This window comes from Clinocottus analis, unplaced genomic scaffold (assembly GCF_023055335.1).
Source record: "Clinocottus analis isolate CAN_PGR_092001 unplaced genomic scaffold, fCliAna1.0.p SCAF_10, whole genome shotgun sequence".
Taxonomy (NCBI): Eukaryota; Metazoa; Chordata; class Actinopteri; order Perciformes; family Cottidae; genus Clinocottus; species Clinocottus analis.
In genome coordinates, this window is record NW_027175821.1 from 12,276,390 (window position 1) to 12,301,120 (window position 24,731).

General features: G+C 39.7%; 3 protein-coding genes across 5 annotated transcripts in view; 1 reads left to right on the forward strand and 2 right to left on the reverse strand.

Moving 5' to 3' along the window:
- The first annotated feature begins 1,880 nt into the window (after positions 1-1,880).
- zgc:162144 (RD3 domain-containing protein) lies at positions 1,881-3,186 on the forward strand. Its single transcript, XM_068590274.1, has 2 exons — positions 1,881-2,188; positions 2,811-3,186. The coding sequence occupies exons 1-2, from the start codon at positions 1,881-1,883 to the stop codon at positions 3,184-3,186; spliced, it is 684 nt and encodes a 227-aa protein (XP_068446375.1).
- Positions 3,187-4,518: 1,332 nt separating this feature from the next.
- Positions 4,519-10,910, reverse strand: stx5a (syntaxin 5A). 2 transcript variants are annotated; one of them, XM_068595446.1, is made up of 12 exons: positions 10,805-10,910; positions 10,023-10,235; positions 9,616-9,686; positions 9,219-9,274; positions 9,058-9,128; positions 8,811-8,927; positions 8,577-8,633; positions 8,370-8,451; positions 7,220-7,306; positions 6,966-7,069; positions 6,705-6,826; positions 4,519-5,915 (listed from the first exon to the last, which is right to left on the reverse strand). In XM_068595446.1, exons 2-12 carry the CDS (start codon positions 10,083-10,085, stop codon positions 5,756-5,758), a joined length of 990 nt encoding a protein of 329 aa, XP_068451547.1. In that variant the 5' UTR covers positions 10,086-10,235; positions 10,805-10,910; the 3' UTR covers positions 4,519-5,755. The 2 variants fall into 2 exon arrangements, with proteins under 2 accessions (XP_068451547.1, XP_068451548.1); XM_068595447.1 differs by lacking the exon at positions 7,220-7,306.
- A 4,517-nt stretch (positions 10,911-15,427) lies between these two features.
- vegfba (vascular endothelial growth factor Ba) overlaps positions 15,428-24,731 on the reverse strand; it is a 14,549-nt gene continuing 5,245 nt past the window's right edge. Inside the window, exons 3-8 of one of the 2 annotated variants that reach the window (XM_068589013.1) lie at positions 24,723-24,731; positions 24,544-24,617; positions 24,410-24,445; positions 21,448-21,531; positions 19,914-20,069; positions 15,428-19,391 (exon numbers count right to left, since the gene is read on the reverse strand). The exon at positions 24,723-24,731 is cut by the window's right edge and continues 188 nt beyond it. In XM_068589013.1, the coding sequence (XP_068445114.1) occupies positions 19,370-19,391; positions 19,914-20,069; positions 21,448-21,531; positions 24,410-24,445; positions 24,544-24,617; positions 24,723-24,731 (381 nt within the window). In that variant the 3' untranslated portion in view covers positions 15,428-19,369. Of the gene's footprint in view, positions 19,392-19,913; positions 20,166-21,447; positions 21,532-24,409; positions 24,446-24,543; positions 24,618-24,722 lie in introns of both variants that reach the window. The other variant, XM_068589004.1, reaches the window with a different exon arrangement.

Below are 24,731 nucleotides of genomic sequence, written 5' to 3' on the forward strand. Positions count from 1 at the left end.
CAAGTTTATCTTGATTGGAAACACAGACACACACACAAACAGACAATATAAATTATACAGTTGCCCACCCTCACACACATACTTATTGATAAGAAGGTAGGCCATTGTAAAGATGAATATGGGCAAATGTGATGCATATACTGTTAACTATTACTCAAATATTTTTGCAATGATTTTAAGCTGTAGTGACATGTTTCCAGCTGTTTATACTTTCTAATGATTCATTAAAATAAAACATAAGTCCAAAGTCTCTCAATAAGACTCTTTAAAAAAGTGCAGTGTAACTAAGTGACTTTACCACTATGTATCTGAGTAAATTCTTTCTAATTATATTTTGACATAGTAAAGTCTTTTTGTAAGACAGGGTAGCTGTACATATTCTTGTTAATGTTGCAGGTCACTTTGACTTTGGTGCCAACCTTTAAAATTGTTAAAGAAAGTGTGTTGATGGAGGTTTCTCTGATAAAACAATTCTACATAGCATACAATAAAATATATACAATTAAATAATAAGCATCTTATATGTAAAAATATGAATACATGCAAATTCATCTCCTCAGATGCAGCACAGTGAAATACATTTTCTACAAGTCTAAAATGAATAAATATTTCAAAAGTGACCTTTGAAAGGTGATTCGTTAGCTTAGTAACGCTGCACATGCGTTCGTCCTGTGATATTTGCTCGATCTTGGAGGAACACAATATATATGAAGTTTTTTATGTCTGATGATTATAGCTATTGTGCAGAATTTTAGTATTTGTGTTAATCAAATACATTTAATCATCAAACACTGTTGACAATTTACAGTTCCTGTCTATTTACAGCAGTAACAGCATCCATCCACTGCAGGAACTGTAATTAGATTATAATAGTCATTATAGTCACTCATTCTTCCAGGTAGGCTCTGGATTTGAATCTAATCTGGGATTTGGTGGCTCGGTGCTGAGTTGTGCAGAAACCCAGGAACTAGCCTGCAGTTACCTTCCATACGAAACCATTTACTAGCCAGTGGAACAGACAGAAGAGTTTGTGTGTGAGAAAGAGAGATTACTTGGGTAGTTATGTAACCTTGTCCATAACAGTCTAGTAATTACAGGTGTGCCTGAAGGATTATTGCTTGTGAACTGGGAGACCATTTTAAGACATACACCTAAATTGTCAGTCACAAACACCAACACACGACTCGCCCAGGCCTCATGTGAGGTAAGCTCCTCTCATAACTCGCTCATTATTAATACAGGATTACATTTATTCTCAATCCCAAACTCACACACACAGTCGACGGGCTCCTCACTGAAGTACACACCCTATCTGCCAAGGACCGTCAAAGGTAGCAAGGCAGTCAGGTAGCTGTGTGCCGCCAGCTGGAGTCCAAGGAGTTTTTACCCTTTTTGAATGTCACAAGTTCATAAAGACCTGCTGTTCATCTGGCTGCTAGTAGAGGCTTTACCAGGCAACAGGTGGATTTCTGTCCGACAACAAAACACTGCAGCTTTGTAAACAGTTTCATGACGGTAAGACACAAGTTAAACTTCTATGAGAGCATTTATAGCTTGAGAATGACAAGTGATAATATTCTTCCTCAGAAAACGTGGTTTGTGTTTGTATTGATCAGCTACATCAGTTGTTTGCCGTTCACCTTATTTGTGAGTTCTCTTTTACTTGAACAAACTGTACTGAAGGATTTAAATGGCATAAAGGTTATATAGTGTTTTCAGGTTTTCTGTGTGATTATTGAACCTTACATTCTCTAAACAACTACAGTAGAAAAGATTAGACAAGTCCCTATATCTGGTAAAGATTGTATCCAAAATGTACAATGTAAAAAAAAAAAAAAGGTCTGCAAATGTTAATGACTGTTTCCTTTCCTCTGTCCCAGATGTTTCCTTGGTCAGCTGTTTTCTCCCTTGAGCCCAAAGTGCCCGGCCAGCGCAGCTCGGAGGAGTTGGTGACCAATACTCTGATGTTGGAGCTGGGGGCCATGGTGAAGCGCACTGAACGCATACGCTTGGAGCGGGCGACGGAGGGTCGACGCCGCCGTCGCAGCTCCTCCTCCACAGCAGACTACAGCTGGCTGGCCACCGCCCCGACCCCAACGCCCTATGAGCTGACCCCCAACGACCTGCTGGAGCTGCAGGACCTCTGCGTCAAGATCCCTCCTGCACAGTGTGGCCCTCTGATAGTCCGGTGAGACAGACAGGGAGAGACGGAGAGAGTTTGACATAGAAGAAACTGATTAGGTGTAAAAAAAAACATTAAAATAGGGATCCAGACTGAAAGGGAGAGCCGCAGAGCTGGACAAAGAGTCTAAAATACAAGCTGAAAAATAGAACATGAAGAAACAGATGAAGGGCGAGCTGCAAGGTTTCAATCTAACACCCTTAATTATATCCAAGAAATCAAGCCAATACTCTCGGATTCAGACCCATTCTTTTTTTAGAGATGACGACAAATGACATCCCAACCAGAGATCTTAAACCGTGATCAATCGCCTGTTTTAGCCACTTTTGCATTACAAAGGTCTAAAGCTGAAAAATGGTCAGTGTGTGAAGAAATTATTCACTTTCATTTTCTATTATTCAACAACATTGTACTGGTTTTATGTTATCCCCTTCCAGCACCAGTGTAATCAGGGTGTGTTTGCTAACAGTGGCGTAGGAAGGGATTCTGCACCCCTTTAAAAAAAAAGACTGCACACGTGGTGGCAGTGGCACCTCCATTTTTAAGGCTACAACTCTCTTCTCTTTTATTAATTTCGCTATAGATGCTTGTGTTATTTTACATCAGGCTGTTTTTGTAATCACTGCAGGTTCAGGAGGCTGGTGACGCAGATGGAGCCTGAGGTTCACGAGGTCCCCCGGCTGTTTCGCTCAGTGCTACGCGACTGCATGGATGAGGTGAACGGAAATGACGACCTGCAGACGCAGGACGCCGTCTTTGAGAAGCAACAGCGCAGCAAGAGCCTTTCTTTTGTTACCTTTCGCAGCAAGTTTCGCACAGGTCAGCTCTTCAGGGGCGGCAACACAAGAGGCTCCAGGGGGAATCTGGAGCAGCAGGTGGATTGGTCTGACGAGGAGGAGGATGATGGCGAAGGGGAGGAAGAGGCCATCAAGGCCAGGGCGAGGAAGGGAAGGAGCAGGAGCATGCCAGAGATCAGCCCCATGGAGCAGAGTGCCCATGGGTGAGAGAGGCAGGGGAGAGACAATGCAGAGAGGATGGTGGGAGGGACTGAAAACAAGGAGTGAGAGGAGGGAAAGTGGAGAGATGGGTTAGCTGAATGTAAATATAAGGAGTGTTTTTTCTTGTTCCAAATCATTTCAAAAGAAGAAGATAAGTCTACAGAGTGTGTTTAGGATGACTTCTTCACTTTCAGGAAACCGGTCTAATTGCTAATGAACTTGAAGTCGCTAGTTGATCCCAATAGCATCGCTGATTTGGTTTTAAGATTCTGAAACATGTGATTAGCATTTGTGTGTGCTGACCGCAGCAATAATAAGAGTCTACAGTCACACGAGCATCTACACTGGTATGTTTCCCATGTTCACCATCTTAGCTTAGCTAACATTTGCTAATTTGCACTAAACACATAGTACAGCTAAAAGCTGAGGGGGATGATACAAACATCAACTTGCTGGTTGGCAAGAGGAAATGTCAGAGGATCATGAAAATCAATAGGATACACTGTCTGGGGACCATGGATGTCTGCAAGTCGTCCTTTTGCTGTGATATAGATATAAATATTCAGAGCCACATCATTAGCGTGGTTAATAACTCAAATGTGTTGCATTGGGTTTAGTAGAGTGGAATATTTTTGCAATCCTGACCTTTACATGCTTCAGGTAACCTTAAAAACAAAAAGCTGATGATGAATCATGTCTCATGAACTGACCCTTTAAAAACATTTCTTGCAGCAGACAGGGCAGCTGGTATTTGCAGTAGATTGTGGGATACTCCGAAGTCAGTTTGGCTGCAGATCACCTGCTCGGTTATCGAGGACTCTCATAGTGTATTCATCAAGCAGGAAATAACTAGAATCTTCTGTAATCTTTTTTTTATTGCGAATATATGTAATTGGGGGGGAAACATATACAGTGTTGTCATTATTTATATGCGGTTAAAACATGTTTACCCTCACAAAGATGTGTTTTTGTTTGAATACAGTTGTGTAGCATTTGGGACTAAATGATACTGCATTTTTGTCCATTTATGTGCATGTCTACATTTTTTTAAAGTCTAGAAGCCTTGACGCCTTTTAACAAAAGGAATGAAAGATACAAAGACCTTTATCACCTTATTGTGGTTGAGAAGGTTGAATATTTTTATGTAAAATGTCCAGGGCCTGTAAATAAATATAAGTACCATGTGTGTTTCTGGTGTAAATATGTTGGATTATGTCATACAAAGCTGCACCTGCTTAGCACATCTCTTTTAGCTAATCTTAGCTCCCAGCATGGCTAATTATATCACTGACGACTAATCCTCTTATCCAAAGAAAATCTCAGCCATGAATGCCAGCACCCCATTATCATTTTATTAATATGCACTTTCTTATCATCATTATCACTATTTGCACTTTATACACTGAAGTCAAGGCATTTGGCTAAAAAAGAACAGACAGGGAAAAAAATAGGAAGAATGTTTTCTCTTTCTTTTTAAAAAGCTATGGTCATTTATAGTAACATCCGATAAGTTTAGAAAGATTGAGAGGAGAAGCTACTACAACAGTGGCATCCAACCAGACACTTCCAGGGAATCTGGCTGATTGAGTCACTTCATTAGAGCCTCCACAACCAGCCAGCATAACCCCTTCATAAGCACTGATGTCAAACCTGGACCCTTCGGATACTAAACTCATACGCTGAAATCTTTCCGCAGCACTTAATGTGCAAGGTTTTAACTTTTTCAATTTGCCCAAAGGCGAACAAGCAAACCATTTCACATGAAACAGTTTTGTGACATATCTTGTGATTTCGTACAGCTCGTATCTGAATACCACCAGCAAAGTCCCTTCAGCGGTCTGTAACTTCTTGTTCGGGACACAAAACGCTGAATCACAATACGCGTGTTTGTTTGTGTCGCAGTTCTATACAAGTACCTATTTGGCAAATAAAGTTAGAAAACATAACAGAATAAGAAAAGAAAAAAATCATTAAGTGATAAATTGTTGAGCAGGGGCACAGTCATGCTCTTCAATAATAGGCAAGTAAACTAAGAAGCAAAATTATCTGAGGATAAAAGTTCTGTTGTTTGGCTTTGAAATATTATTATACAATTAGTATTATGATAATAATCATAGTTATAATAGTGGATGACGTGGGGTGAACAAGAAAATCAAAGTTAAAAGACAGTTTGCAGAATCAAACCATTAAATTATAGCCATTTTGATTAAATGTGTATGAATAAATTGGTCAAAGTATAATACTGAGCAACCATGTGCTCGTTCTCTCTCTCTCTCTCTCTCTCTCTATACACAATGTGGGGATTTTAGATAATTTATTTTTCATTTGGACAGAATTCGCCATCTTCATTCTTCACTGAATTGTCAAATTAAGATCAAGAGTCTGTGGCTTGGGAATAACCGGAAAGCCTGTTTATTGAATGTGAGCGGCTTCCAGGCCTTCATCAAAGTGTCACTTTGAAAGTGAAGTCTGTCCTTTAAATACATCGTCTGGACATGTCGTCGTAGTCCGGCTTTAGTTTCACTTCACCTCGTTCAATGTGCTTTTTTCCTCCTCTGAGCTGCTTCCCTTTTCTTCAAGCGAAGAAGACAACAAAGACGATGAAAAAGACGACGAGGACGAGAAAGATCTTGATCATCAGCCAGCGGTTGGAGGAGACTGACTGGAAGTATTTGAGGATCTCTGTGTGGGCGGACTCAACGTTAAGCTGCGTGTCTTCCACGTTAGCATCGATCCTGTGAAGGAAGGACGATAGGAGCTTCAGTTTTTAAACAGATGGAATTCATCAGACGGTAATAAATTAAATAATAAATAAATGTATTTATATATACACTAGCCTTCATTTCTAAGAACCAGAATAGACTGTCGAGTTTCACATGAAAGTTTTCTTTTTCTGGCCATTTTGAGAGTATAATGGAACCCACAAATGTGATGCTCCAGATACTCAACCAGCTCGAAGGAAGGCCAGTTTTATAGCTTTTCTCACCAGCACAACTGTTTTCCGCTGTGCTAACATAATTGCACAAGTTTTTTTCACAATTAGTCTTCTAAGGCGATTAGCAAACACAATGTACCATTAGAACACTGGAGTGATAGTTGCTGGAAATGGGCCTCTATATACCTATGTAGATATTTTATTAAAAACCAGACAATTCTACCTAGAATAGTTATTTTCCACATCAACAATGTATAGAGTGTATTTCTAAATAATTGAATGAAAATAAAATCAGTGCTTTTCTTTGAAAAATGTGGAAATTTCTAAGTGACCCTAAACTTTTGAACAGTAGTATATACACAAATTATAAGAGTCCATTTAGTGAAACATATTAATGTTAATTGATCAAAAGCAACTGAATTCGGCAAGAAGTCTATCAAGATATTCACCACCTAAATTCTAGCCGCATTTCCCTTCTTTAGACAGTTTCCTGCTGCTTCTTTATTAAAAGAGTCGATTAACATTTTGGGATAATTGCTAGTTAGCTCGCTCGATCACCCCCCCCTTCCCGATTCTTGCTCCGTCTAACCTCTGAATGGTCTCCTCTTGCTCCTTGACCATGTGTGCCAGCTGCTGGAATATCGAGCCCAGCTCCACAATGGTGCTCTCAATGTTCTGCATGGTGTCTGCACGGCTCTGGATGTACGAGTCCTGTGACAACACAATGCGCATCGACCAACTTGAAAATAAACCATAATTCATATTTCTCCAACAATTTCTGCTTGCATATGAAACACACAAATTCCTCTATATCTGCTTGACTTTTGACAATCATACACCGGCTGTCTACCTGCTCATCAACAAGCTGCAGTTGCAACGGATTGGTTTGAGAGTCCATATTGATGGCTACATCGCCCAAACTCCTGGACTCATCCTGCATCAAGACCGAGCTCTCTGAAGGGAGACAACAAGCAAAACACGCACTCATGTTTAACGGGATCAGACAGAGATCCTCAATGGTAGAGGGGGAAAACAAAAAGAACAGCGGGCACATACAGGGGCTAGTTATACCCGCTGGGAGAGTCAAGCGTTCCAGGGAAATACCTTTTAAATTTGAGGTTGTATTGCCCTGGTAACCATTGCGTGGCTCACGAGCTGCATGCGGCTCCTGGGCCCCTTTTTTGCGGCTCCCTAAAATATTTTTTAATTTTTGCATTATAGATGACCAAATACAATAATTATCATTCACAAGGACTTCGATCAGTTCCCAATCACAACAGCCGTTAGAAAAGTACACTGCCAGCCAAAATCTTTCTGTAAGTCTATGGCATTCGTAGCCAAATTTCAACTAATTTGCTCATGGTAAATAAGCTACAGCCAGGACATCTTTAAATAAACAGATACACAAGAATTTTTTGTGTTTCAAATATGTAAACATTTCTATTCATGTACAGTAACCCGTTAAGGCTGGACTGTTATATTCTAATATTGTCTGCTAAATACAGCGATAATAATCAAACTCATTTTCAATTAGTTGTTGGTTATTAGAAATACATTTGAAATTAAATAAATTGAAAAGGTTTTTAAAATCACACATCAATTTGCTATCTAGAATTCATCGTAGGCAAAAGTGAGCACAATGTTTGCGGTTTTACCAAAAACAGTGAAATGTAACGCGTTCACTGGCAGTGTAAACGGCCCGAGAGGAAGCATCTGTGATCACGAAAGGACAACGTTTGGCTATTTTTGTTTTTTTTTAAATAAGGTAAACTGAGCAGGAGCCAGAGATGAAGATTTTTGCCTCTAAGCCAAAACAAATAGCAATATAAAAAGGTGTGTTCACTCTATTACTAACTCTTTAAAAAAAAATTAAATGTGAGATGACGAGATCTCACATGAACTTCAAGCAGGCGATGTTTTAGGTAATAATTGATTTTTAAAATTAAGAAATGTAAAAAAAAAAGATGATCAGGATATAATTTGTGCTGCCTGTTAAGTTTACACCAGTTGGTATGAAACGGGAACCGTTCGTGTTCTAAGAGATTATTTTTAGGTTGGGATTTCAATGAGATACTGCTGCATTAGGTGTTTAATCAGCACAAAATGTGGCTTAGGCAAAACTTTTTCCACAAACAATCAGTAAAGAGTGAACACGCCCTTATGAAGCTGCAACATCGTGCTGTGTTTGCCTGTTGGTGGTGCCATTACTTTATTGCGAGACCTTAGTGTGAAGCTAAGACGTAGACAGACTTACTGAAGTTGTTGGCCATCAGAGGAGAAGACGAGACCGGGGGCTGGGAGAACTGCTCTCTCCTGCTGCGTTGCTGCTTCAGGTTCTACAGGAAAAGGGACAAATGATAGAGGAGGTAAACACGGCTGAGAAGAAACCTGTACCTGATTCAAAACCTTTTTGTTTTGTCTGCCTTGATAGATGATGTAAGTATGAAAAAACATCTCTCACCTCTGTTCTGACTTCTAGGACTGACTTAAAGTCATTGGACATTGAAGCCAGTTTGGACTGTGGAAAACAAAAAGGCACAGCAGGGTTCAACAAAGTGCCGCTTTATTCATCTGTGTACAATTGTTACAGAGCACCAATATGTGAACAAGAAGTCTAAAAGCAATTTCTGATACCATTACATAGAATATTTAACAAAATGTATTTTCAAACTTTTTTTTAAAAGTATTTAATTACCTGTAATGACACCACTATAGTGTTAGAGTGGGTTTGGATGTGTCGGCCACCTGGAGCTCCGCGGGACCTCACCAAGTCCTGCAGCTGTGCAATCTGTTTGTTTAGACTGTTGATGTCCTAAAAACAAGAGATAGAAAACAGGGTGTCTAGTTTTACGAGATAATACCGGATTAAATGTTGATACACTATTTATAAATAATGTACATGATTGCAAAACCACATTTCATGGGATAACAATTCAACTTACTTGTTTAATGATATACGTTAGCTCTTCAATCTCCACTGCCTTGTCGTCAAACAGAGATTTTCTTTTTGCCACTAAAACATAATAACATTATCAGCACTTTGAACATAAGGACACAAAAATAGATGGTTTAGGCTAAAATAACATTAAAAAGGAACACTTACACATGGTGAGCTTTTCCAGTTTGGCAAATGTATTGCTCAAGTCTTTTCCGATCCTCCTACAAGGAAACAAACAAAAATGTAGCCTTCTTTGCCATGCACATACCAAAAGGAGTACTACAGCAGGTTGTTAAATACACTTGTTTGCATTCCTACAGGGAATAAGACTATATCAATTTTATCTCTGTGCCTCCCTGCTTACAGTCTTTGCGCTGTGCCTCACCAAAGAAGCCCTGAACCGGCTTCTTGAGCAAAAATGTATTCAAATCTTCCCAATCATTACACAACAAGCACGAAGACGTGAAAATGTCCCAAACGCAAATATTGCAACACCTAAAATAACGACAAAAGAACAAAGAGCAAATATGTATTAGCTGGTGAAACATGTAAAAATACTTACTTAGCCATAACTGTAAAGTCACTGCGCTGCCTGAGAGCGCTGAGACTTGGTTTACTGGGCTCGACTCCATTCTGCAAGGAGAGATAGTAGAGTATGAAATATAATTGGAGAGACAATCAAATACAAAGATGAGGAATACGGAATATGATTGTGACAACAATGAGCACTGAGTGAAACATGAATGATCTATATCTCTTTACTTGCAATATGAAACCAAAACTAGACACAGAGGGGGAAGTAAACTAAAAACCAAAAGCTAAAGTCACGAAACCCAAATTCATCTGAGCTACGAACAACTACCGTGATAACACACATAATTGTAATGTTGTAACTTGTTGTACAGTCTGGGGGCAAGGTCATATTTTACATAAAGTGATCAGTTATTGTTCTGTGATGTGTCAACACACCGGTCTGCTCTGGAGAGATGTACAGGCGGACTTGAACTCAAGAGTACGGTCACGGCACGTCATCCTGCCGCCGGTAAAGGGTCACCAGCCGGCTCTCGAACCTGGGACAACTGGGTCCCTTTCCCTGTGGTCTGTGCGGTCGATAAACAGGAAGACCTCCCAAAATTTAGATCCAAGGTGGGGTATCCTTCATGGACGTATGTACACACATGTCTGTAGTAACGGGAAAAAGAAAACAAATCGTTATCTGACGGTTTGAAATGTAGCTGATGAATAAACACAGTTTATAATGCAACTGATAAAACAGTATATAATATAACTGACAAATCAACACTTTATAATATAACTGATTAATCAACAGTTTACAATGTAACTCATCTATAAACACAGTGTATAATGTAACTTAACTGTTAAGGCTAGTTAGCTGATAAATAAACACAGTTGGAGGTTTTACGTTAGTTAGCTATTAGCTAACAGCAGGAGCTCGACAGAGACACAATAAACAGACATTACATAACAAATGACTGCCACAGCTCACAAATACGGCCACAGGTTAGTTAAATACAGATAGCATGAGGTAACATAAGCTCTGCGAGTAAAGGCCGTCCATTACGACGCACAGCTGATCACGGCCTGACCGGTTAACGTTAACGTTAGCTTCAGAGAGCTAACCGGGCTCTCCATACGGTCTCACCTGCTCTATCTTGTTAAATCCGACCAAAAACTTACCATGCGAGGTTACATCTGATTTAAAATACATAAAACGATCAGTTCCTACTCACTTGACTTGATATTACATAATATGTCGGGAGCCCTCGACGTTTCTGGTTTAAACTAATCAACCCAGGAGTTAAAGTTCCGATCCGGGTAGTTTCCGGCACTGACGTCACTGCCACGTCTGCTTTACCGAGGATAACAAATCCCTGCAGGTACGACGCGTCACCGCCAGGTGACGCCACACCTCCTGTTTGTAGTTTTGCTTCATATTATGTATATTATTTAGTTTATATGACAGTATAAAAGGAGGGCAGTAGAAAATGTCAGAATAAAGTATAACACAGGAAGAATGCAAGAGAATACAGGAGCCCAGAGGAATACAAGGGACATCTTATTACCAGAAAACCAATGAAATAAAAAGCCAACCTAAGCTATCGTCAATTAATGAAGAACTTTGAGTCAAACAGCACTTGCAAGACTTAATTTACCACTTTTATGTGAAAAATAGTAGCTGTGCCCATAACACTAATTTCTGCACAGAGATATTCCCTGTGTTGGAAAATTACATATTGTCAGGTGAGTAGATTAATTAATGTAAGGGCAGTATAAACTAAGATTTTGACACAGGGTCTAAAGATCAGGTTCTAGTGTTTTGTGTGCTTAAGAAGTACATTTCACGTATTCCCAAACAAAGCAACAGTCACTTGACAAACAAACTTCCACCTGAAGCTTTGGGGTTTTGGGTCTGGGCCCTGGAGCCAGCCTTGCCAGTAGCACAAAACCTCAAAGAAACAATGTTTCCGTGTTGGTATTTGACATTCGGCAAACACAAGTCTGAAACAATAATTTGTACATGTTTCAAATGGTTCATTTGTCAGCTTCCATCCTCACCTTCAAACACTCATCTAAATAAACATCTTCGGTCTTTTTTCATCTCCAGAGTTAAGTGGGAGATGAAATACCATCCACAGGATGTAGAATCAAAACTTTATTTTGTACATTTGTTCTAGCATACAAGGTATTTAACTCCAGTTTTCAGGAGTTGTCAGTATACCTCTCCAGATTGTCTAGACACTAGAGTCACATATACTGCAGATTTACCCTTTGATTTAGTATCAACAATAAACAAATGACCACATCACTCTGACTGTAAAACATATCTAATTTAAATTTAAAAATCTAGACTACATCAACATTGTGGTTGATAAAGGTCCCATGTAATAAATAGTATTACTAACTTAAAAAATAACCACGCATTCCATTCACTTTTCTGATTTAATTCATCTGAAAGATTGCGTTGGATTATTTTGTCTAATCAGGATTTACATTTATCAGGTGGTTTGAGCATCCGTTTCTACAAGATAAATACAAGCATGTTGAAGCCTAATGGATCAAACAATGCGCAGTAATACTGTATGCTATTAACCCTTTTTTTATACAGAGAAACATATAAGTGCATTTCTAAAAGAAGAGGAACGAGTGATGTTATGATGATGTAGAACTGAAGCTTTGATTTTTTTTGATAGATCAGAGAAGGAATGAACAGACAGACAGACAGCCAGAGGATGTGATTGGCTGCTGGCTCAGGTGAGTCGACCTGCAGGTATGGTATGGACAGAAAGATAACATCCAGCCGGCGCTCTGATCTCCTCTGACTCCTACTGGTACCCACATCCTCCGCCTGACAGGCTCCAGCATGCCCAGACCACAGCTATGCCTTCGCCTCCTTAACTGCTAGACCCCAACCAAGAAATCCCTTCACCCTCCTATCCACTGCATCTACACTCCCTTTCACCTTTTATACCTCACTATAAGCCACCATACTTATCTCTTCCTCTGAAACACCTACCTCCATGCTTTTACACATTTTTGATCTCTTTGACAGGACGGAACAGAACAATTTCTCATTTTTATCTCTTTTCTTTATGTGCATTGCCTTGAATTGTTAAACTAAGTCTCAATTCATCGGCTGGAGCTCATAGGAAGAGCGGTTCCTGAAACCACAAGATAGCCGGTTCCATCCCTGGTCTCCACATAGTTTGCATGTCGAAGTGTCCTTGAGCAAGACACTGAATTCTCGCGTGCTTCACGGCTTCCCACTGCTCCTTAATTAGTAAGAATGGGTTAAAATGCAGAGAATTCATTTACCCACTGTGAGACTAATACAGGATTTTCAATTAAATAATATATTTTTGTCCATAAGTATGTTGGTAGGTTGAGGCGGTCCACATTGCCATGAAACGGTGTACCAACATGGTTCACATCATACCTGCTAAACGTTGGCTTCTGAACATTGTCATTGTGAGCATGTTACAGCAGCATGTTGACATTAGCACACATCGTCGCACACTGTCATCTCACACTAAATTAAATCATGTATGTCAGTGGTTTATGTAGAAACCATTTGTTGTTGTTTTTATTGTTTGAATTATTACAGTTATGTTGGAAATGTCACACAACACACTTTGTCAAAACTAGACTTAAATATGGTCAGGACAAGAAAGCAAAACTATTGGATTTTTTGTTGTTTTTTTCAGATGCTTATTTTCCATGTAGTAACAGGAGCCGTGAATCTTTTATCAAGGTTGATGTCCTTCAGTGGACTGAGACAGACGAGGCTGGTGTATCCATGTTTCGGTTGCAGATAACATTGTTTGTTTATTTTGTAAAATAAAATAAAGAAGTTCTTTGTATTCATAAGAGATGCTAAAAAATACTCACTTTCCTGTCAATTTATCACAAACCCGCAAACACGTGATTTGTCTTTGCCCTGCACATATTCTCTCTTTCCCTCCTAGTCTTTTATCTCTCACTCTCTCTCTCTCTCTCTCTCTCTCTCTCTCTCTCTCTCTCTCTCTCTCTCTCTCTCTTTCACACACACACACACACACACACACACACACACACACACACACACACACACACACACACACACACAGCTGCTGATATCATCTAACAAAACACACTTGCAGGCCAGATAGCGTCCAGTACCTGCTTTAACACAGCTGCTGCTACAAAAGCAGGGAGGACACCGTAGCTCGTTATTAGAAAAACATGGCTCTGAACATAAAGAGAGCAAGGTGGAAAAATACAGGAAGTCCTGATACAAGTGCAAAGACTGAGAGGTGCAGAGGGAGATGGATGAAGTGAGAGGGTGTAGAGGGACCTATTTGAAATTACTGGTTAAATATACACAGGAAGTGAAATGAATGCATGAAATGTATGAGAACATAATGATGAATAGCCAAAGACCCACATGAAAATCTGTGCAGCGTTTCTGCCGCTCCATTTTTATTCACCCGTAAGATTAAATATTTTTGGGGGTATCTGACGTGCACAGAGCTTTAAAAAGCAGATGGTGGAGTAAAAGCATCTTTTCTGTATAGTGATGGATGACTCACTGTGTCCTTTTCTCTTTCTCTCTCTGTCTCCCTAATCTTGCAGCTATATTTAGTACTGGCATGATGCCCTTCCAGACAGATAGGTTGGCAGCAGCATTTAGCTCCCCTTTCCTCTCCTCTTTCATCCTCTCCTCTCTTCTTCACACTCTGTAAACAGTGACGATGGCAAAATTAAACGGCCGCTAATGTATAATATACTGTCATGAAATATTATCAATTTGTAGCTAATAAAATAGGCATAGTCATTATCATATCACCCGTCCTTTAGTCTAAAGTCTGATCTGCAACGTGAGGTGATTATTTGAGAACAAATCTCATATTGCCAGCCACTTTCGTCATCATCATCATCATCATCATCATCGTCGTCACATCCATCATAATCCATGCCAGGGGGATAAAAGCCGCAGTGCCCAATGCCAATGCACAGAACACACAGACACAAACTTAATCTCCCAGACGCTGTATCTCTCACAGAAACACACACCACACTGAAACTTTTGTTGAAATGCAACCATTATGGCCACAACTTGCAATTTGGGGTAACCACTAAAAATAGGCTAACAATAGCAAAAGTAGAGTAAAAACTCACAAGAATATCTTTATGAAGTTTTATTATTAGCGCCATAGCATGCTTGGTCATACCGGCATGCAGCGGCAAAATCCCTGAGTGTAATAATCTAAGCAATTAGTGCTTATGAATTTAACTTTTCATCTGTCAAAGGAAAATTTGGTTATTTCGTCTCTTAAAAATCCTATATTCTCGTTTTAAGTAAAAGAAGTAACACCATGATGTAAAAATAACCAACATGTTTTAGTTATAATCTTGACAAATGACCTCTGCAAATCTCAGAACATGATATATTGCATAACCGTCTTATTAGGCTTAGGTAGATGTTTTACCATGCTGTTGTTTTGCTTTAATCTACACAAATAAATACATTTTATTTGTAAGGATAATAAATAATTAATGTACTCCAGGTTTGTCACATTATCCATATTGTTTTATGTGAGCTTTTATGTGAGATTTAGCTTTTATTTTACCTTATGTTGGATCTATTTTATCCTGTTTTTATGTATGTATGAGCCCACGTTTCACCCGGCTGTAAAACACATTTAAAGTTAAATTTAAGTTGAACTGGTCATGGGTTTTTTATCTAAAATTTGAATTTACAGTAGTAACGAGTATCAATAGCTCTCAAATAAATAAAAAGTAGTGGAGTAGAAGTATTAAGTAAGTTCAAGAGACTCAAAACTGCACTTGAGTAAATTAACTTCTGTGTGGGGCTGCAAACCTTTGTACTCGACCAGCTTCTGACTCAGCAGGATAAACGAGAGGAGGAGAGGGAACAATATTATGTCTCATAACACCACGACACTCCACACACGCACTTTGTCTGTACCCAACTCCCAGGGTGTCACTGTAATCAAAAATGTCTGTTTACCTTTCATTATCGTCAAAGGAGAGATTAAAACAAAGAGATGGGGGAGATGACGTCAGAGGACATTAGTGTGGATAAACAGTGGCATGAAGAAAACAAGAGGTTTATACGAAAAATAAGACATTTCCTTTAATAATATATGTAACATCACGGTTGTATCCTGGTATCATTTTCAACATATTTGACAATGTAGTATAGACTTCTATGTGGACATTTAATTAATTAATTGGCATTTATATACTAATACAACATACAACTGCATTGTTTTCTACAAAGACATCATAAAAGGGCACAAATGGTGTAGCAGCAAAAAAAGAGTGTTTTCTTTATACATAGGCTACAATGTACTGGCAGCGAAGAGATCCATTGCAAGGTATAGCTAACATGAAATTACAAATACATCTCTAAAGTATGCACTACGTCATACACAAGGTCACGCTAGAGATTATAAAATGTTATATAGTTTAGTAAGGGGTCTCTATAGGCTAAGACACTGGAGGCTAGAACAGGGCTACCTTTACGGTACAAGACTGTGCAGATGCAAAGCACACGGATGTTTGATACTGACACAGGATCAGGACATTTGAGTAGGATATTAATATGTCCAAGTTGTACAGCTTAAAGAGTTGTGATGTTGAAATGATGAGAGGCAACACTAGATACTAATACTTTCTTTTTTGAAGATAATGTTTCGGGGGCATGTTTTATCTTTGATAGATGAGGGTGAAGAGAAAGGAGACGACCTGCAGCAAATGGCCGTGGGTTGGATTCAGACCCAGACTCAGCTTTAGTCCGTGGGAAGCCTGGTCTTCCTTTCAGTTTTTTGAAGGCAATTTGTTGTTGTCGCTTTTATTGTTCAGAATTTGTACTTTGAAATAAGATCATTTGGTAACAGGAAGTAAACACTAGAGCCCCAGAGGCCCTAAGAAAAGAGATCTCAGCGCCACAACTCTTTTAGGTGGAATGTCTTTGATATGTTGTACATGTCTGCATGAGTAGATCTTTTCGATCTGAGTTCATTTGCTCCTTTTAGGTGTTGTTTTTAGTATTTAAAGTATGTGCTTTACAATCTGAAACATGAGTTCACTCTGTACTGAGGTTCAGGAACTCTTAGGTTTCCCAAAACGCAACATTATCCAGAAATGAAAGCTAGAAAATTGGAAAAGAATTGAGGCTAGCTGTTTCCCCCTGTTTCCAGTCTTCATGCTAAAATAAGCTAACTGATTGTTGGCTCCAGCTTCTATTGTACAGACGTGAGTGTGGTATCGATCTTTTTTCTAACTCCAAGCAAGAAAGGGAATGAGTGTATGTCCCAAAATGCCAAACTTCTCATTTAAAGCCAAGACTTCAACATCACCAGTAGTTTGAGGCTAAAAACACTTTGAGGGACCTTCTCTTGTTCCACATTATCACACAGTGTCTGGTCTGTACTCAGAGTACCAGTTCAGTTCTCCTCATATTAAAAATGCCTCGCATCTGATTATTAAGACGCACACATAAAACTCCTATAGGTTCCTCTAAACCAGTAATTATCACTACAGATCAGCTGCAGCTCCACATATCTACATTAGACTGTGCTTGTTGGTAAATGTAAATAAAAACCTTATTATTTTAAAAGAGGTCTGAAATAATACAAGAGAAAGTAACACGGCTCTAAAACTTGGTCATTAATATGTTGTGATATAGAGGTAGTGATTGAAGCATTGATTGATATGAATAACAAACACTGAACAATGGACTCAAGCGTGGAAAAATAATCTCATCTCAGGAGAGTATAAATACAGAGCTCATCGCATTAGCCCCTGAAACAAGGTTCTTTAGCTCAAGGCCGACACACAAATGATTCAGCCTCTGAACTGTTTTCATCAGCAGGATCGTATAAATCCTGGGTAGAGTGAAGACATGACTTATGGAATTTCAAAGCTACCGTTTGTCATGATGATAATATGTCACTGGTAAGGAGGACAAAGTGTCTGAATGAGTCTCAAAAGATGGATTTAAACTCCATGACCCGTCATAATGGGTGCTCTGAGCTGAGCTCTGGCTTTAGCCCGTCACACTGACTGACAAGCTGCTCGAGCCCTCGTCCTTTCTGAAATCAAATCAAGGTTCCCACCCAACAGCCAAGCAGTCATGAACTAACATGGAGTTAAACCGTGAGATCCGGTAAGAATACAAACAAGTTATGTCCCAAATGAACAATGCTCTTTCCCTCCCGGCTCTCGCATGCAACAAAAACAGCCATGTTTTCGTTCATTGCACTGAGAACAGCTATTTGCTTGGTTTCTACGTGCTGTGGACAACACTGTCCTGCTGATTGTTTAAATTAGACATTATAATATATATAGTCTCCCATGTGTGGCCTGTGTGAGCCGTGTCTGTTTAAATTCAATACATTTGGGTATCGGTTTAAATGCTGACTGTATACATAGACGGCCACCCAGTGTGACTCTTTATGCAGACGGATTAAAGATGAACAAACAAAACAAAGACTCACATTCTACAATATAGAATTTGCAATCAACTTGACAGAATTATAATAAAATATAAAACAGAGGCATATAATACAATATTAAATGAAGACTTTGCAGTAAATTGCAAATAAAAAACACTAAGGTGTATATTTGCACACTTGGTGTGGCACAAACAAATGCTTATGTCTACCTGCATTCATTTCACATTGCGTCTGTGTGTAAATATGAATGTATGTGTGCCTGCTATAGCACAGAGTGAGTAAGGTTGTGTGTGTCTGCATTTGCAGTGTCGTTTGTGTTCCCAGTATTATAAGTGTGAATGTTTGTGTGTGAAGCAGTGGACAGCCGCCAGGCCTCATTATTGTCATTCTCCTCACTGCCTAAAAGAGAGCCAAAGAGAGGCAAAGCGGCTGCTTTCAATCCAGGAGCCAAGGGAAGATGGAGACAAAAGACCCAAATTAAACAAATGCCGGAAAGCGGCTTGGAGAGCCAGCCCGTGGTCATACGCTTTGAATGAGAGAGAACGGCTGCAGGGATATCCCATCTGCGTCTTTCAGTGGGGAGACCACACAGATATTCTCCATCCCGCATTCAGCTCAACTATAGGTCCACGCACACTGGGGTGCCAGTTCATGTGCGTGTCCTGTGTCCTTCTGGTATGTCTGAATGTGGACGTGTCCATCTATAATCGGTTGCTGTTGCTTTTCAAATCCTCCACATAAAAATTGGCCTTGACTTCACTCTGGAATCCATCTCAACAAAATCACAACTTCCCCTGAAGTGTCAACACGTAGGACTCTTACGACCGATTGACGTCATATCCATTCTTCTTGTATAATCAATCAAGTTTCCACTGCTCTCTTGTATCAAAAGTTAAGACCTAAAGAACCTCCAAATAACAGCAGAGCAGGAGGTCCAGTGATTGTGTCTGCCAAGACAGACGTTTTCTGAAATCCACGTCTCTCAAAGTTGCCCATTCATCCCTCCACTCATGGCATGTGTCTGTGTCTCTACATGTCTGGACACGCATGTTCATATGGACTGAGAAAAGCTTTGCCACAGAAGCAGAGGAAGTGGTAAGATGTTTGGCTGCACATACATACGTAGATCTATATTCCGACTGTAATGCTTGCACTTGTTGCTTAACTAAGAGCGCTGCTACATGTTCTTTGTGTGCTTCCATTAATATTTCCTTCAGCCTGAGGTTACAGGAAGTCCAAGCGTCTGTATGCTCCGTGGCACTGATGCTGAGAGTGAGCGATGAATCAACAGGGGTGGGTGGAAAGAAGGAGGTGAAAAGAAAGTGAGTAGACACATCAAGTCCTCATGGCATCACACCTGGAACAGTAAACATTAAAGAGAAGAAGGTTTTAGATTAAATCGTTTTTGACCATTCAGGGCTGATTCACACATGCATGGTGCATTCTAAGGTGGATAAAACATACATTACATTTACTTTTTCCTGATGTTATTGGCTAAAACGACATACATTTTCTGAATCAAATATACTCACTCTGGGGGCAATGTAAGGTTAGGACACTGTGGAATGAGTGCCAACGCTACAACAACTAGTTAACCCACTCCCAACAAAACGTCCTCACTGCTTTAAAAGCTCAAGCATCTGATCAACTGTCCAACTTGCATAATCTATATAGGAAATGGATTGTGGGTTGGTTATAGCTGAAGCGCTTTAGAAGGACACCCTGAATCGGACACAGCTTCCATTTGTACCAGAGACAGATGCAGTATAGATCTGCTTGTGTATTGTTGTATTTGAGTGATATATTTATTCAACACAATTAAAACATTTTTGAAGTTCTGAGTAATGTTTTGGTTTGTTTTGGTTGCGCGTAAACTGACCTACAGCGGCGATGGTTGAGCGTACGCTTTTTCCGACTGCAGCTCTCAGCTGTGATGGTGCAGCGGCATTGACATGACGTCACATCCAGTGCCCACTTCCTCCCCCTGCATGGGCGGCAGGGAGGCCTCGGAGATGGCGACGGAGAAGGAGAAAGGCTGGTTGGAGGATGTGATGGAGGAGAAGGTGATGGGGGAGGAGGTGATGGAGGAGGAGGAGTGGATGGGGGAGGAAGAGTTGGGGGAGCATGGGTCCTAGATGGGAGGAAGAGGGGTGTAGAAACAGCATGGTTAGCTGCAGAAAGTATTCTTACTTACTCGTCTACATCAATGCAAGAGGTATACTGTACTTTGCACAGCGAAAGGTCGTCATTCTGAAGGGACAAAGAAAGTCTGTGCACCTCATGACAATCTATGCAATAGGTGGAGGACGAACACATCAGCACACTCCAGGATCAATACAGGGTCTAAAAGATTTTGCTATTGGTTCCGCACAATGCTGCTAAAAAAGAAATGCACAGCTTGTTTAAACATGCAGTGCCAGACTGAAACAAACCCAAAACATGTAGTGTGTGGGAGATGTGTGACTAATGGATACTGTTTCCTTTGCTGCTGACAAACTTTCTGCTCTTTGTCTTTCTGTGCTTCTGTTTGTTCCCATGGCAATAGTCACATGAGGCTTTCAGTTTCTCCTCTCGACGCTCTGTACTTTTTCTCCGAGTCTGAGAAAGTTGCCTGCATCAGTTGGTCCATTAACTAGAGCTGGTTCTGTCTCAGTCTTCCCGGGAGGCTGGCGGCTTTAATGAAGTTACTTAATGAGGCAGAGAGGGGCAATCTTTGTCCAGACCCCGATGACCACGCCTGCCGCTGGCATGGAAAGAGGAGGTGGCATTTGGGAGCAAATTACACAGATTTCACCCCTGCCAGAGTCTGAATGAAGCCTGTTCTGAGTGATGGATGGGTGCTAAGGGACATCACACCCAAACCGAGTCACCTCTGGCCCCCTGGGGGCCGGAAATGACTGACAGCAAAGTGAAGAGGAAGCAGATGGAAAAAGACACCAGACTCTTTCATCCTTCGCTGCTCAGGACTGAATCATGGGAAACAGAAACAGAGCAGATACTCAAAGCTCAAACTCACCTGTTCCTCTAAGATTACAGTGTTGTGCATTGTGTAATATAACCTATCACAGCAACAAATGAGTTGCAATGATACATGAATGAATGAATGAAAAGTACTTTACATGAAGCTAATAGTTTTTTTACACAGCGTGTGTGTGTGTGTGTGTATGTGTGTGTGTATGTGTGTGAGTTTGTGTGTGCGTGTGAGTGTGCGTGCGTGTGTGTGTGTGCATGAGGGAGACCTTGACTGTAAAACAAACTGTCCTTCAGTACTGATGTAGACAGTATAAGCTAGTTTCTGTTCCCATCTAAAGTTGATGGAATCTGTAAAATACGAACAGAATCTCAAATTAAGGCTTGTAACTGAGATTAAAATATATATATTAATACATCTGTGTACTGAATATTCAACATACACAGCTCTAGTGGCTCCATTGGTCTTCTGTCTGGACTTTCCTCTTTCTCTTTTCTTGTCTGTTCTTGTTGGCTTCAGATGAGGCCTGGAAATATCAGACAAACAAACAAAGTTATATTTCTGACACGTTTGGATGAAGAAAAAAAATATTAACAAGAAAAAAATAATTAAACTCAGTGAATATATTTAATGTATTCTTGGATGAAGCCAATGTGTTGCAAAGGGTTTTGTAGTTTATATTTATCAAAGAAAAGGATCAAGAGACAGTTTTATTTTAGTGTTTGTACCAAAAGTCATGTTTCGTATCTGCACTTACTTATTAAAAAAATGTCAAACAACACCCAGTCCCCATATATTTCAACTCCAAATGTTGTTTTCACAAAGCGCAGAGCTTTTAAGTAATGATCTAATCCAAACATACAGGCCGTAAAAAACATGATAAATCTCCTCTTCAAAACAAGAAGCTGAGAGTGGAGACGTCCAAGTAAACTCCTCATTATATATATTCTATGGTGTATTGTTTCTGACCCTGTAATTCTTTAAATACTCCTTATGATATTTGTTTGGTATCAGTGTTTAATTTTGCAACTTTATCCGACTTTTCATTTGTCATATCATACAGTAACATAAGTTCTGTTGTAGCTGCTCAACAGTGAGTTTTGAATATTTGTCTTATATGATATACTTATTATTTGCAATCATTCAAAGTAATTTCAGGTATAAGAGACATAAGTTGAAAGGAAAATTAATAGTTAAGCATAAATGAAAGTGTTTGATATCAGTATGTATATTTACTCAACTAGTACTGTACTTCTATACAGTTCTGAGATACTTTACTCTATAGTATTTTAGTTTCATTATAATTTCTTCAATCCCACTTTCAGAGGGAAATATTGCACTTTTCACACCAATATATTTCTTCAGCAGCTTGAGTTAGAAGTAATTTAGCAGAAAACATCTCACGTGAATTATTGTTCAGAATGAAACAAATCTAAACAGCCATCAGTTTATATAGAAGAGGGAGACATAACTCCACCGCGACCAAGTAAAATATTAAAATGCTGTTCAAGTGTTTCTAGACCAATTTGCTTTGTTGTAACAATTTATCCTTAAAGTTAATTTTGATGATACTTGTACTTTTGCTGATCTTACTTGCACTTTTCCTGAAGTACAATTTTTAAAAAAGGATTTTACTTGAAATGACGTATTTTCACAGACGGGTATTGCTACTTTTACTCAAGTAACATATCTGAACACTGAATCCAGTTCACTGACAAGAAGACTCCAACAATGGCTGTTTATTTGCATGACACTAACAGAAATCAATCAAACCAATGACGTCAGAGTGCAACGAGCAGAGGAGAGAGAGACTCCCTGAAAAGGTGCTCTGGAAACATTACACGTATTACTGTAGTGTTTCATTTTGGGGTCCTGTCCACAGTGCCTGATGTTTACTGTGCTCTGGCCATTCCCCTGTCTTCCTTATCGTTTTAAGTGCTTGGTCTTTATTGAGCACAAGCTGATATTCTTTATTGTATGCTGGTGCCCTCAACAACAAAGTGCATCTGTTCACTGCTTTGGTTTTTGGCTTGACTGGTTTAACTTCCTCTAATCTCATCCGCTATAAACTGTGTTCAACTTTTATCAAATTACGAGGACAGCGTTGAGAGGCCCAGCTCTGTCAACATTAACTGAGTGTGCTGCGGCTGCTGTTGCTGTCTTTGGAGTCCTAATGTACCATCATGGATGCGTGACTCTGTCGGTCTGAGAGAGAGCACATGGCAGGGGAGATAAAATCATCACTATGGTGACAACAGGATGCGGGCCATCCCAAGGGATGCAGAGAGAGTAACACAGATGCTAACTCACTGATGGACACACACACATACATTCATACACACACACACACACACACACACACACACACACACACACGCACACACACACACACACACACACGCACACACACACACACACGTGTACTAACACAAGAGAAATTACACACGTGCAAATACATGCAGAGATTCAACAAGCGCAGTCACACAGACACACGAACAGTTGAAAATAAGATTGTATACACACACACATACATTGGAATCCTTTATTTATGTCCACATCCTAACAGGAAGTAGGAGGACATAAACATTAAAGATGCAATCATACGATTGTGTGGTTGGACCTGCCAGCATGAGGTCCACAAACAAACATCAGGGATCCAACTGAATTGTTTCTTTTGCAGTGCACAGCTGTCAGTTGGCTGAACCACAACATGGATCACTCACCCGAATGCAATTTGTCATAAAGATTTAAGGTGAAGATGGTTTGTTGTGTTTTCTTTGTTGCTGCTGTATTTAAGACACATTTCAGTCTGCTGCAGTAAAGCATATCAACAGCATACATAGTAATCAGTGTCTTACTCGTTGATGCTTCACCATGTTTATTCAAAATTAAACTGGGGAAGCGAACATTGACATGTTTCATCTATTGACAAAAATGGAAGATAATAATTTGTTTATTTATTGCATTCAATAGGGAGATTTTGGCCTGAGATGTTGGATTTTTGTAGCAAAGAATGACTGAATGTTTGAAATTACTTCAAGCCTTTTGTCCTCAGATGATGAATATGGGAACAGGTAACCTCTTTTCAACACTATTATGCCACTCATGGCTACTTTGGTTTCATCCTCTGAATACCTCCTCATCAGAATTATAAGAGCATGATTAGTGAACGTGGCTTCACATTAGAGATGATGTAACATGACATTTCCCAACAACAGCTCACTCACACACAATGTATCAAGAACAGACAAGGAGAGATTACAATGGAAAGAAGGGGAACTAATAGCAGCACTAATAATACATTTTATTCATTAAGAGTTTTTTATGAAGACACTTTCCATAAGTAACATTTTGTTTTGTTTTTATTAAACAACACACGATATACAACACAATATGAATCTTACCTTATTGTAGGTGTTGGCTGGATTTCTCCTTTTAATCTGTACATAGATAAAAACAGTTGTGTCAGTATGAAGGTGCAGTGAGGTCAATCAACAACAGGCTTGTATTTCTGAACATACACTGTGTGTTTTATTACCTGCACTCACACTGACTGTGCTCAACGAACGACAGCTCAGTGAGCTCGTGTTTCATGAAGGAAGTCCTCATCAGCTGCACCAAGATCAGAACAATATTCAACCATCATCTCGCTGTTTCCAACATCACTCCTGAACACTGGGGCAGGGATTTTGTCTGTGTGTGTGTGTCTGTGTTTACCTCCATGGT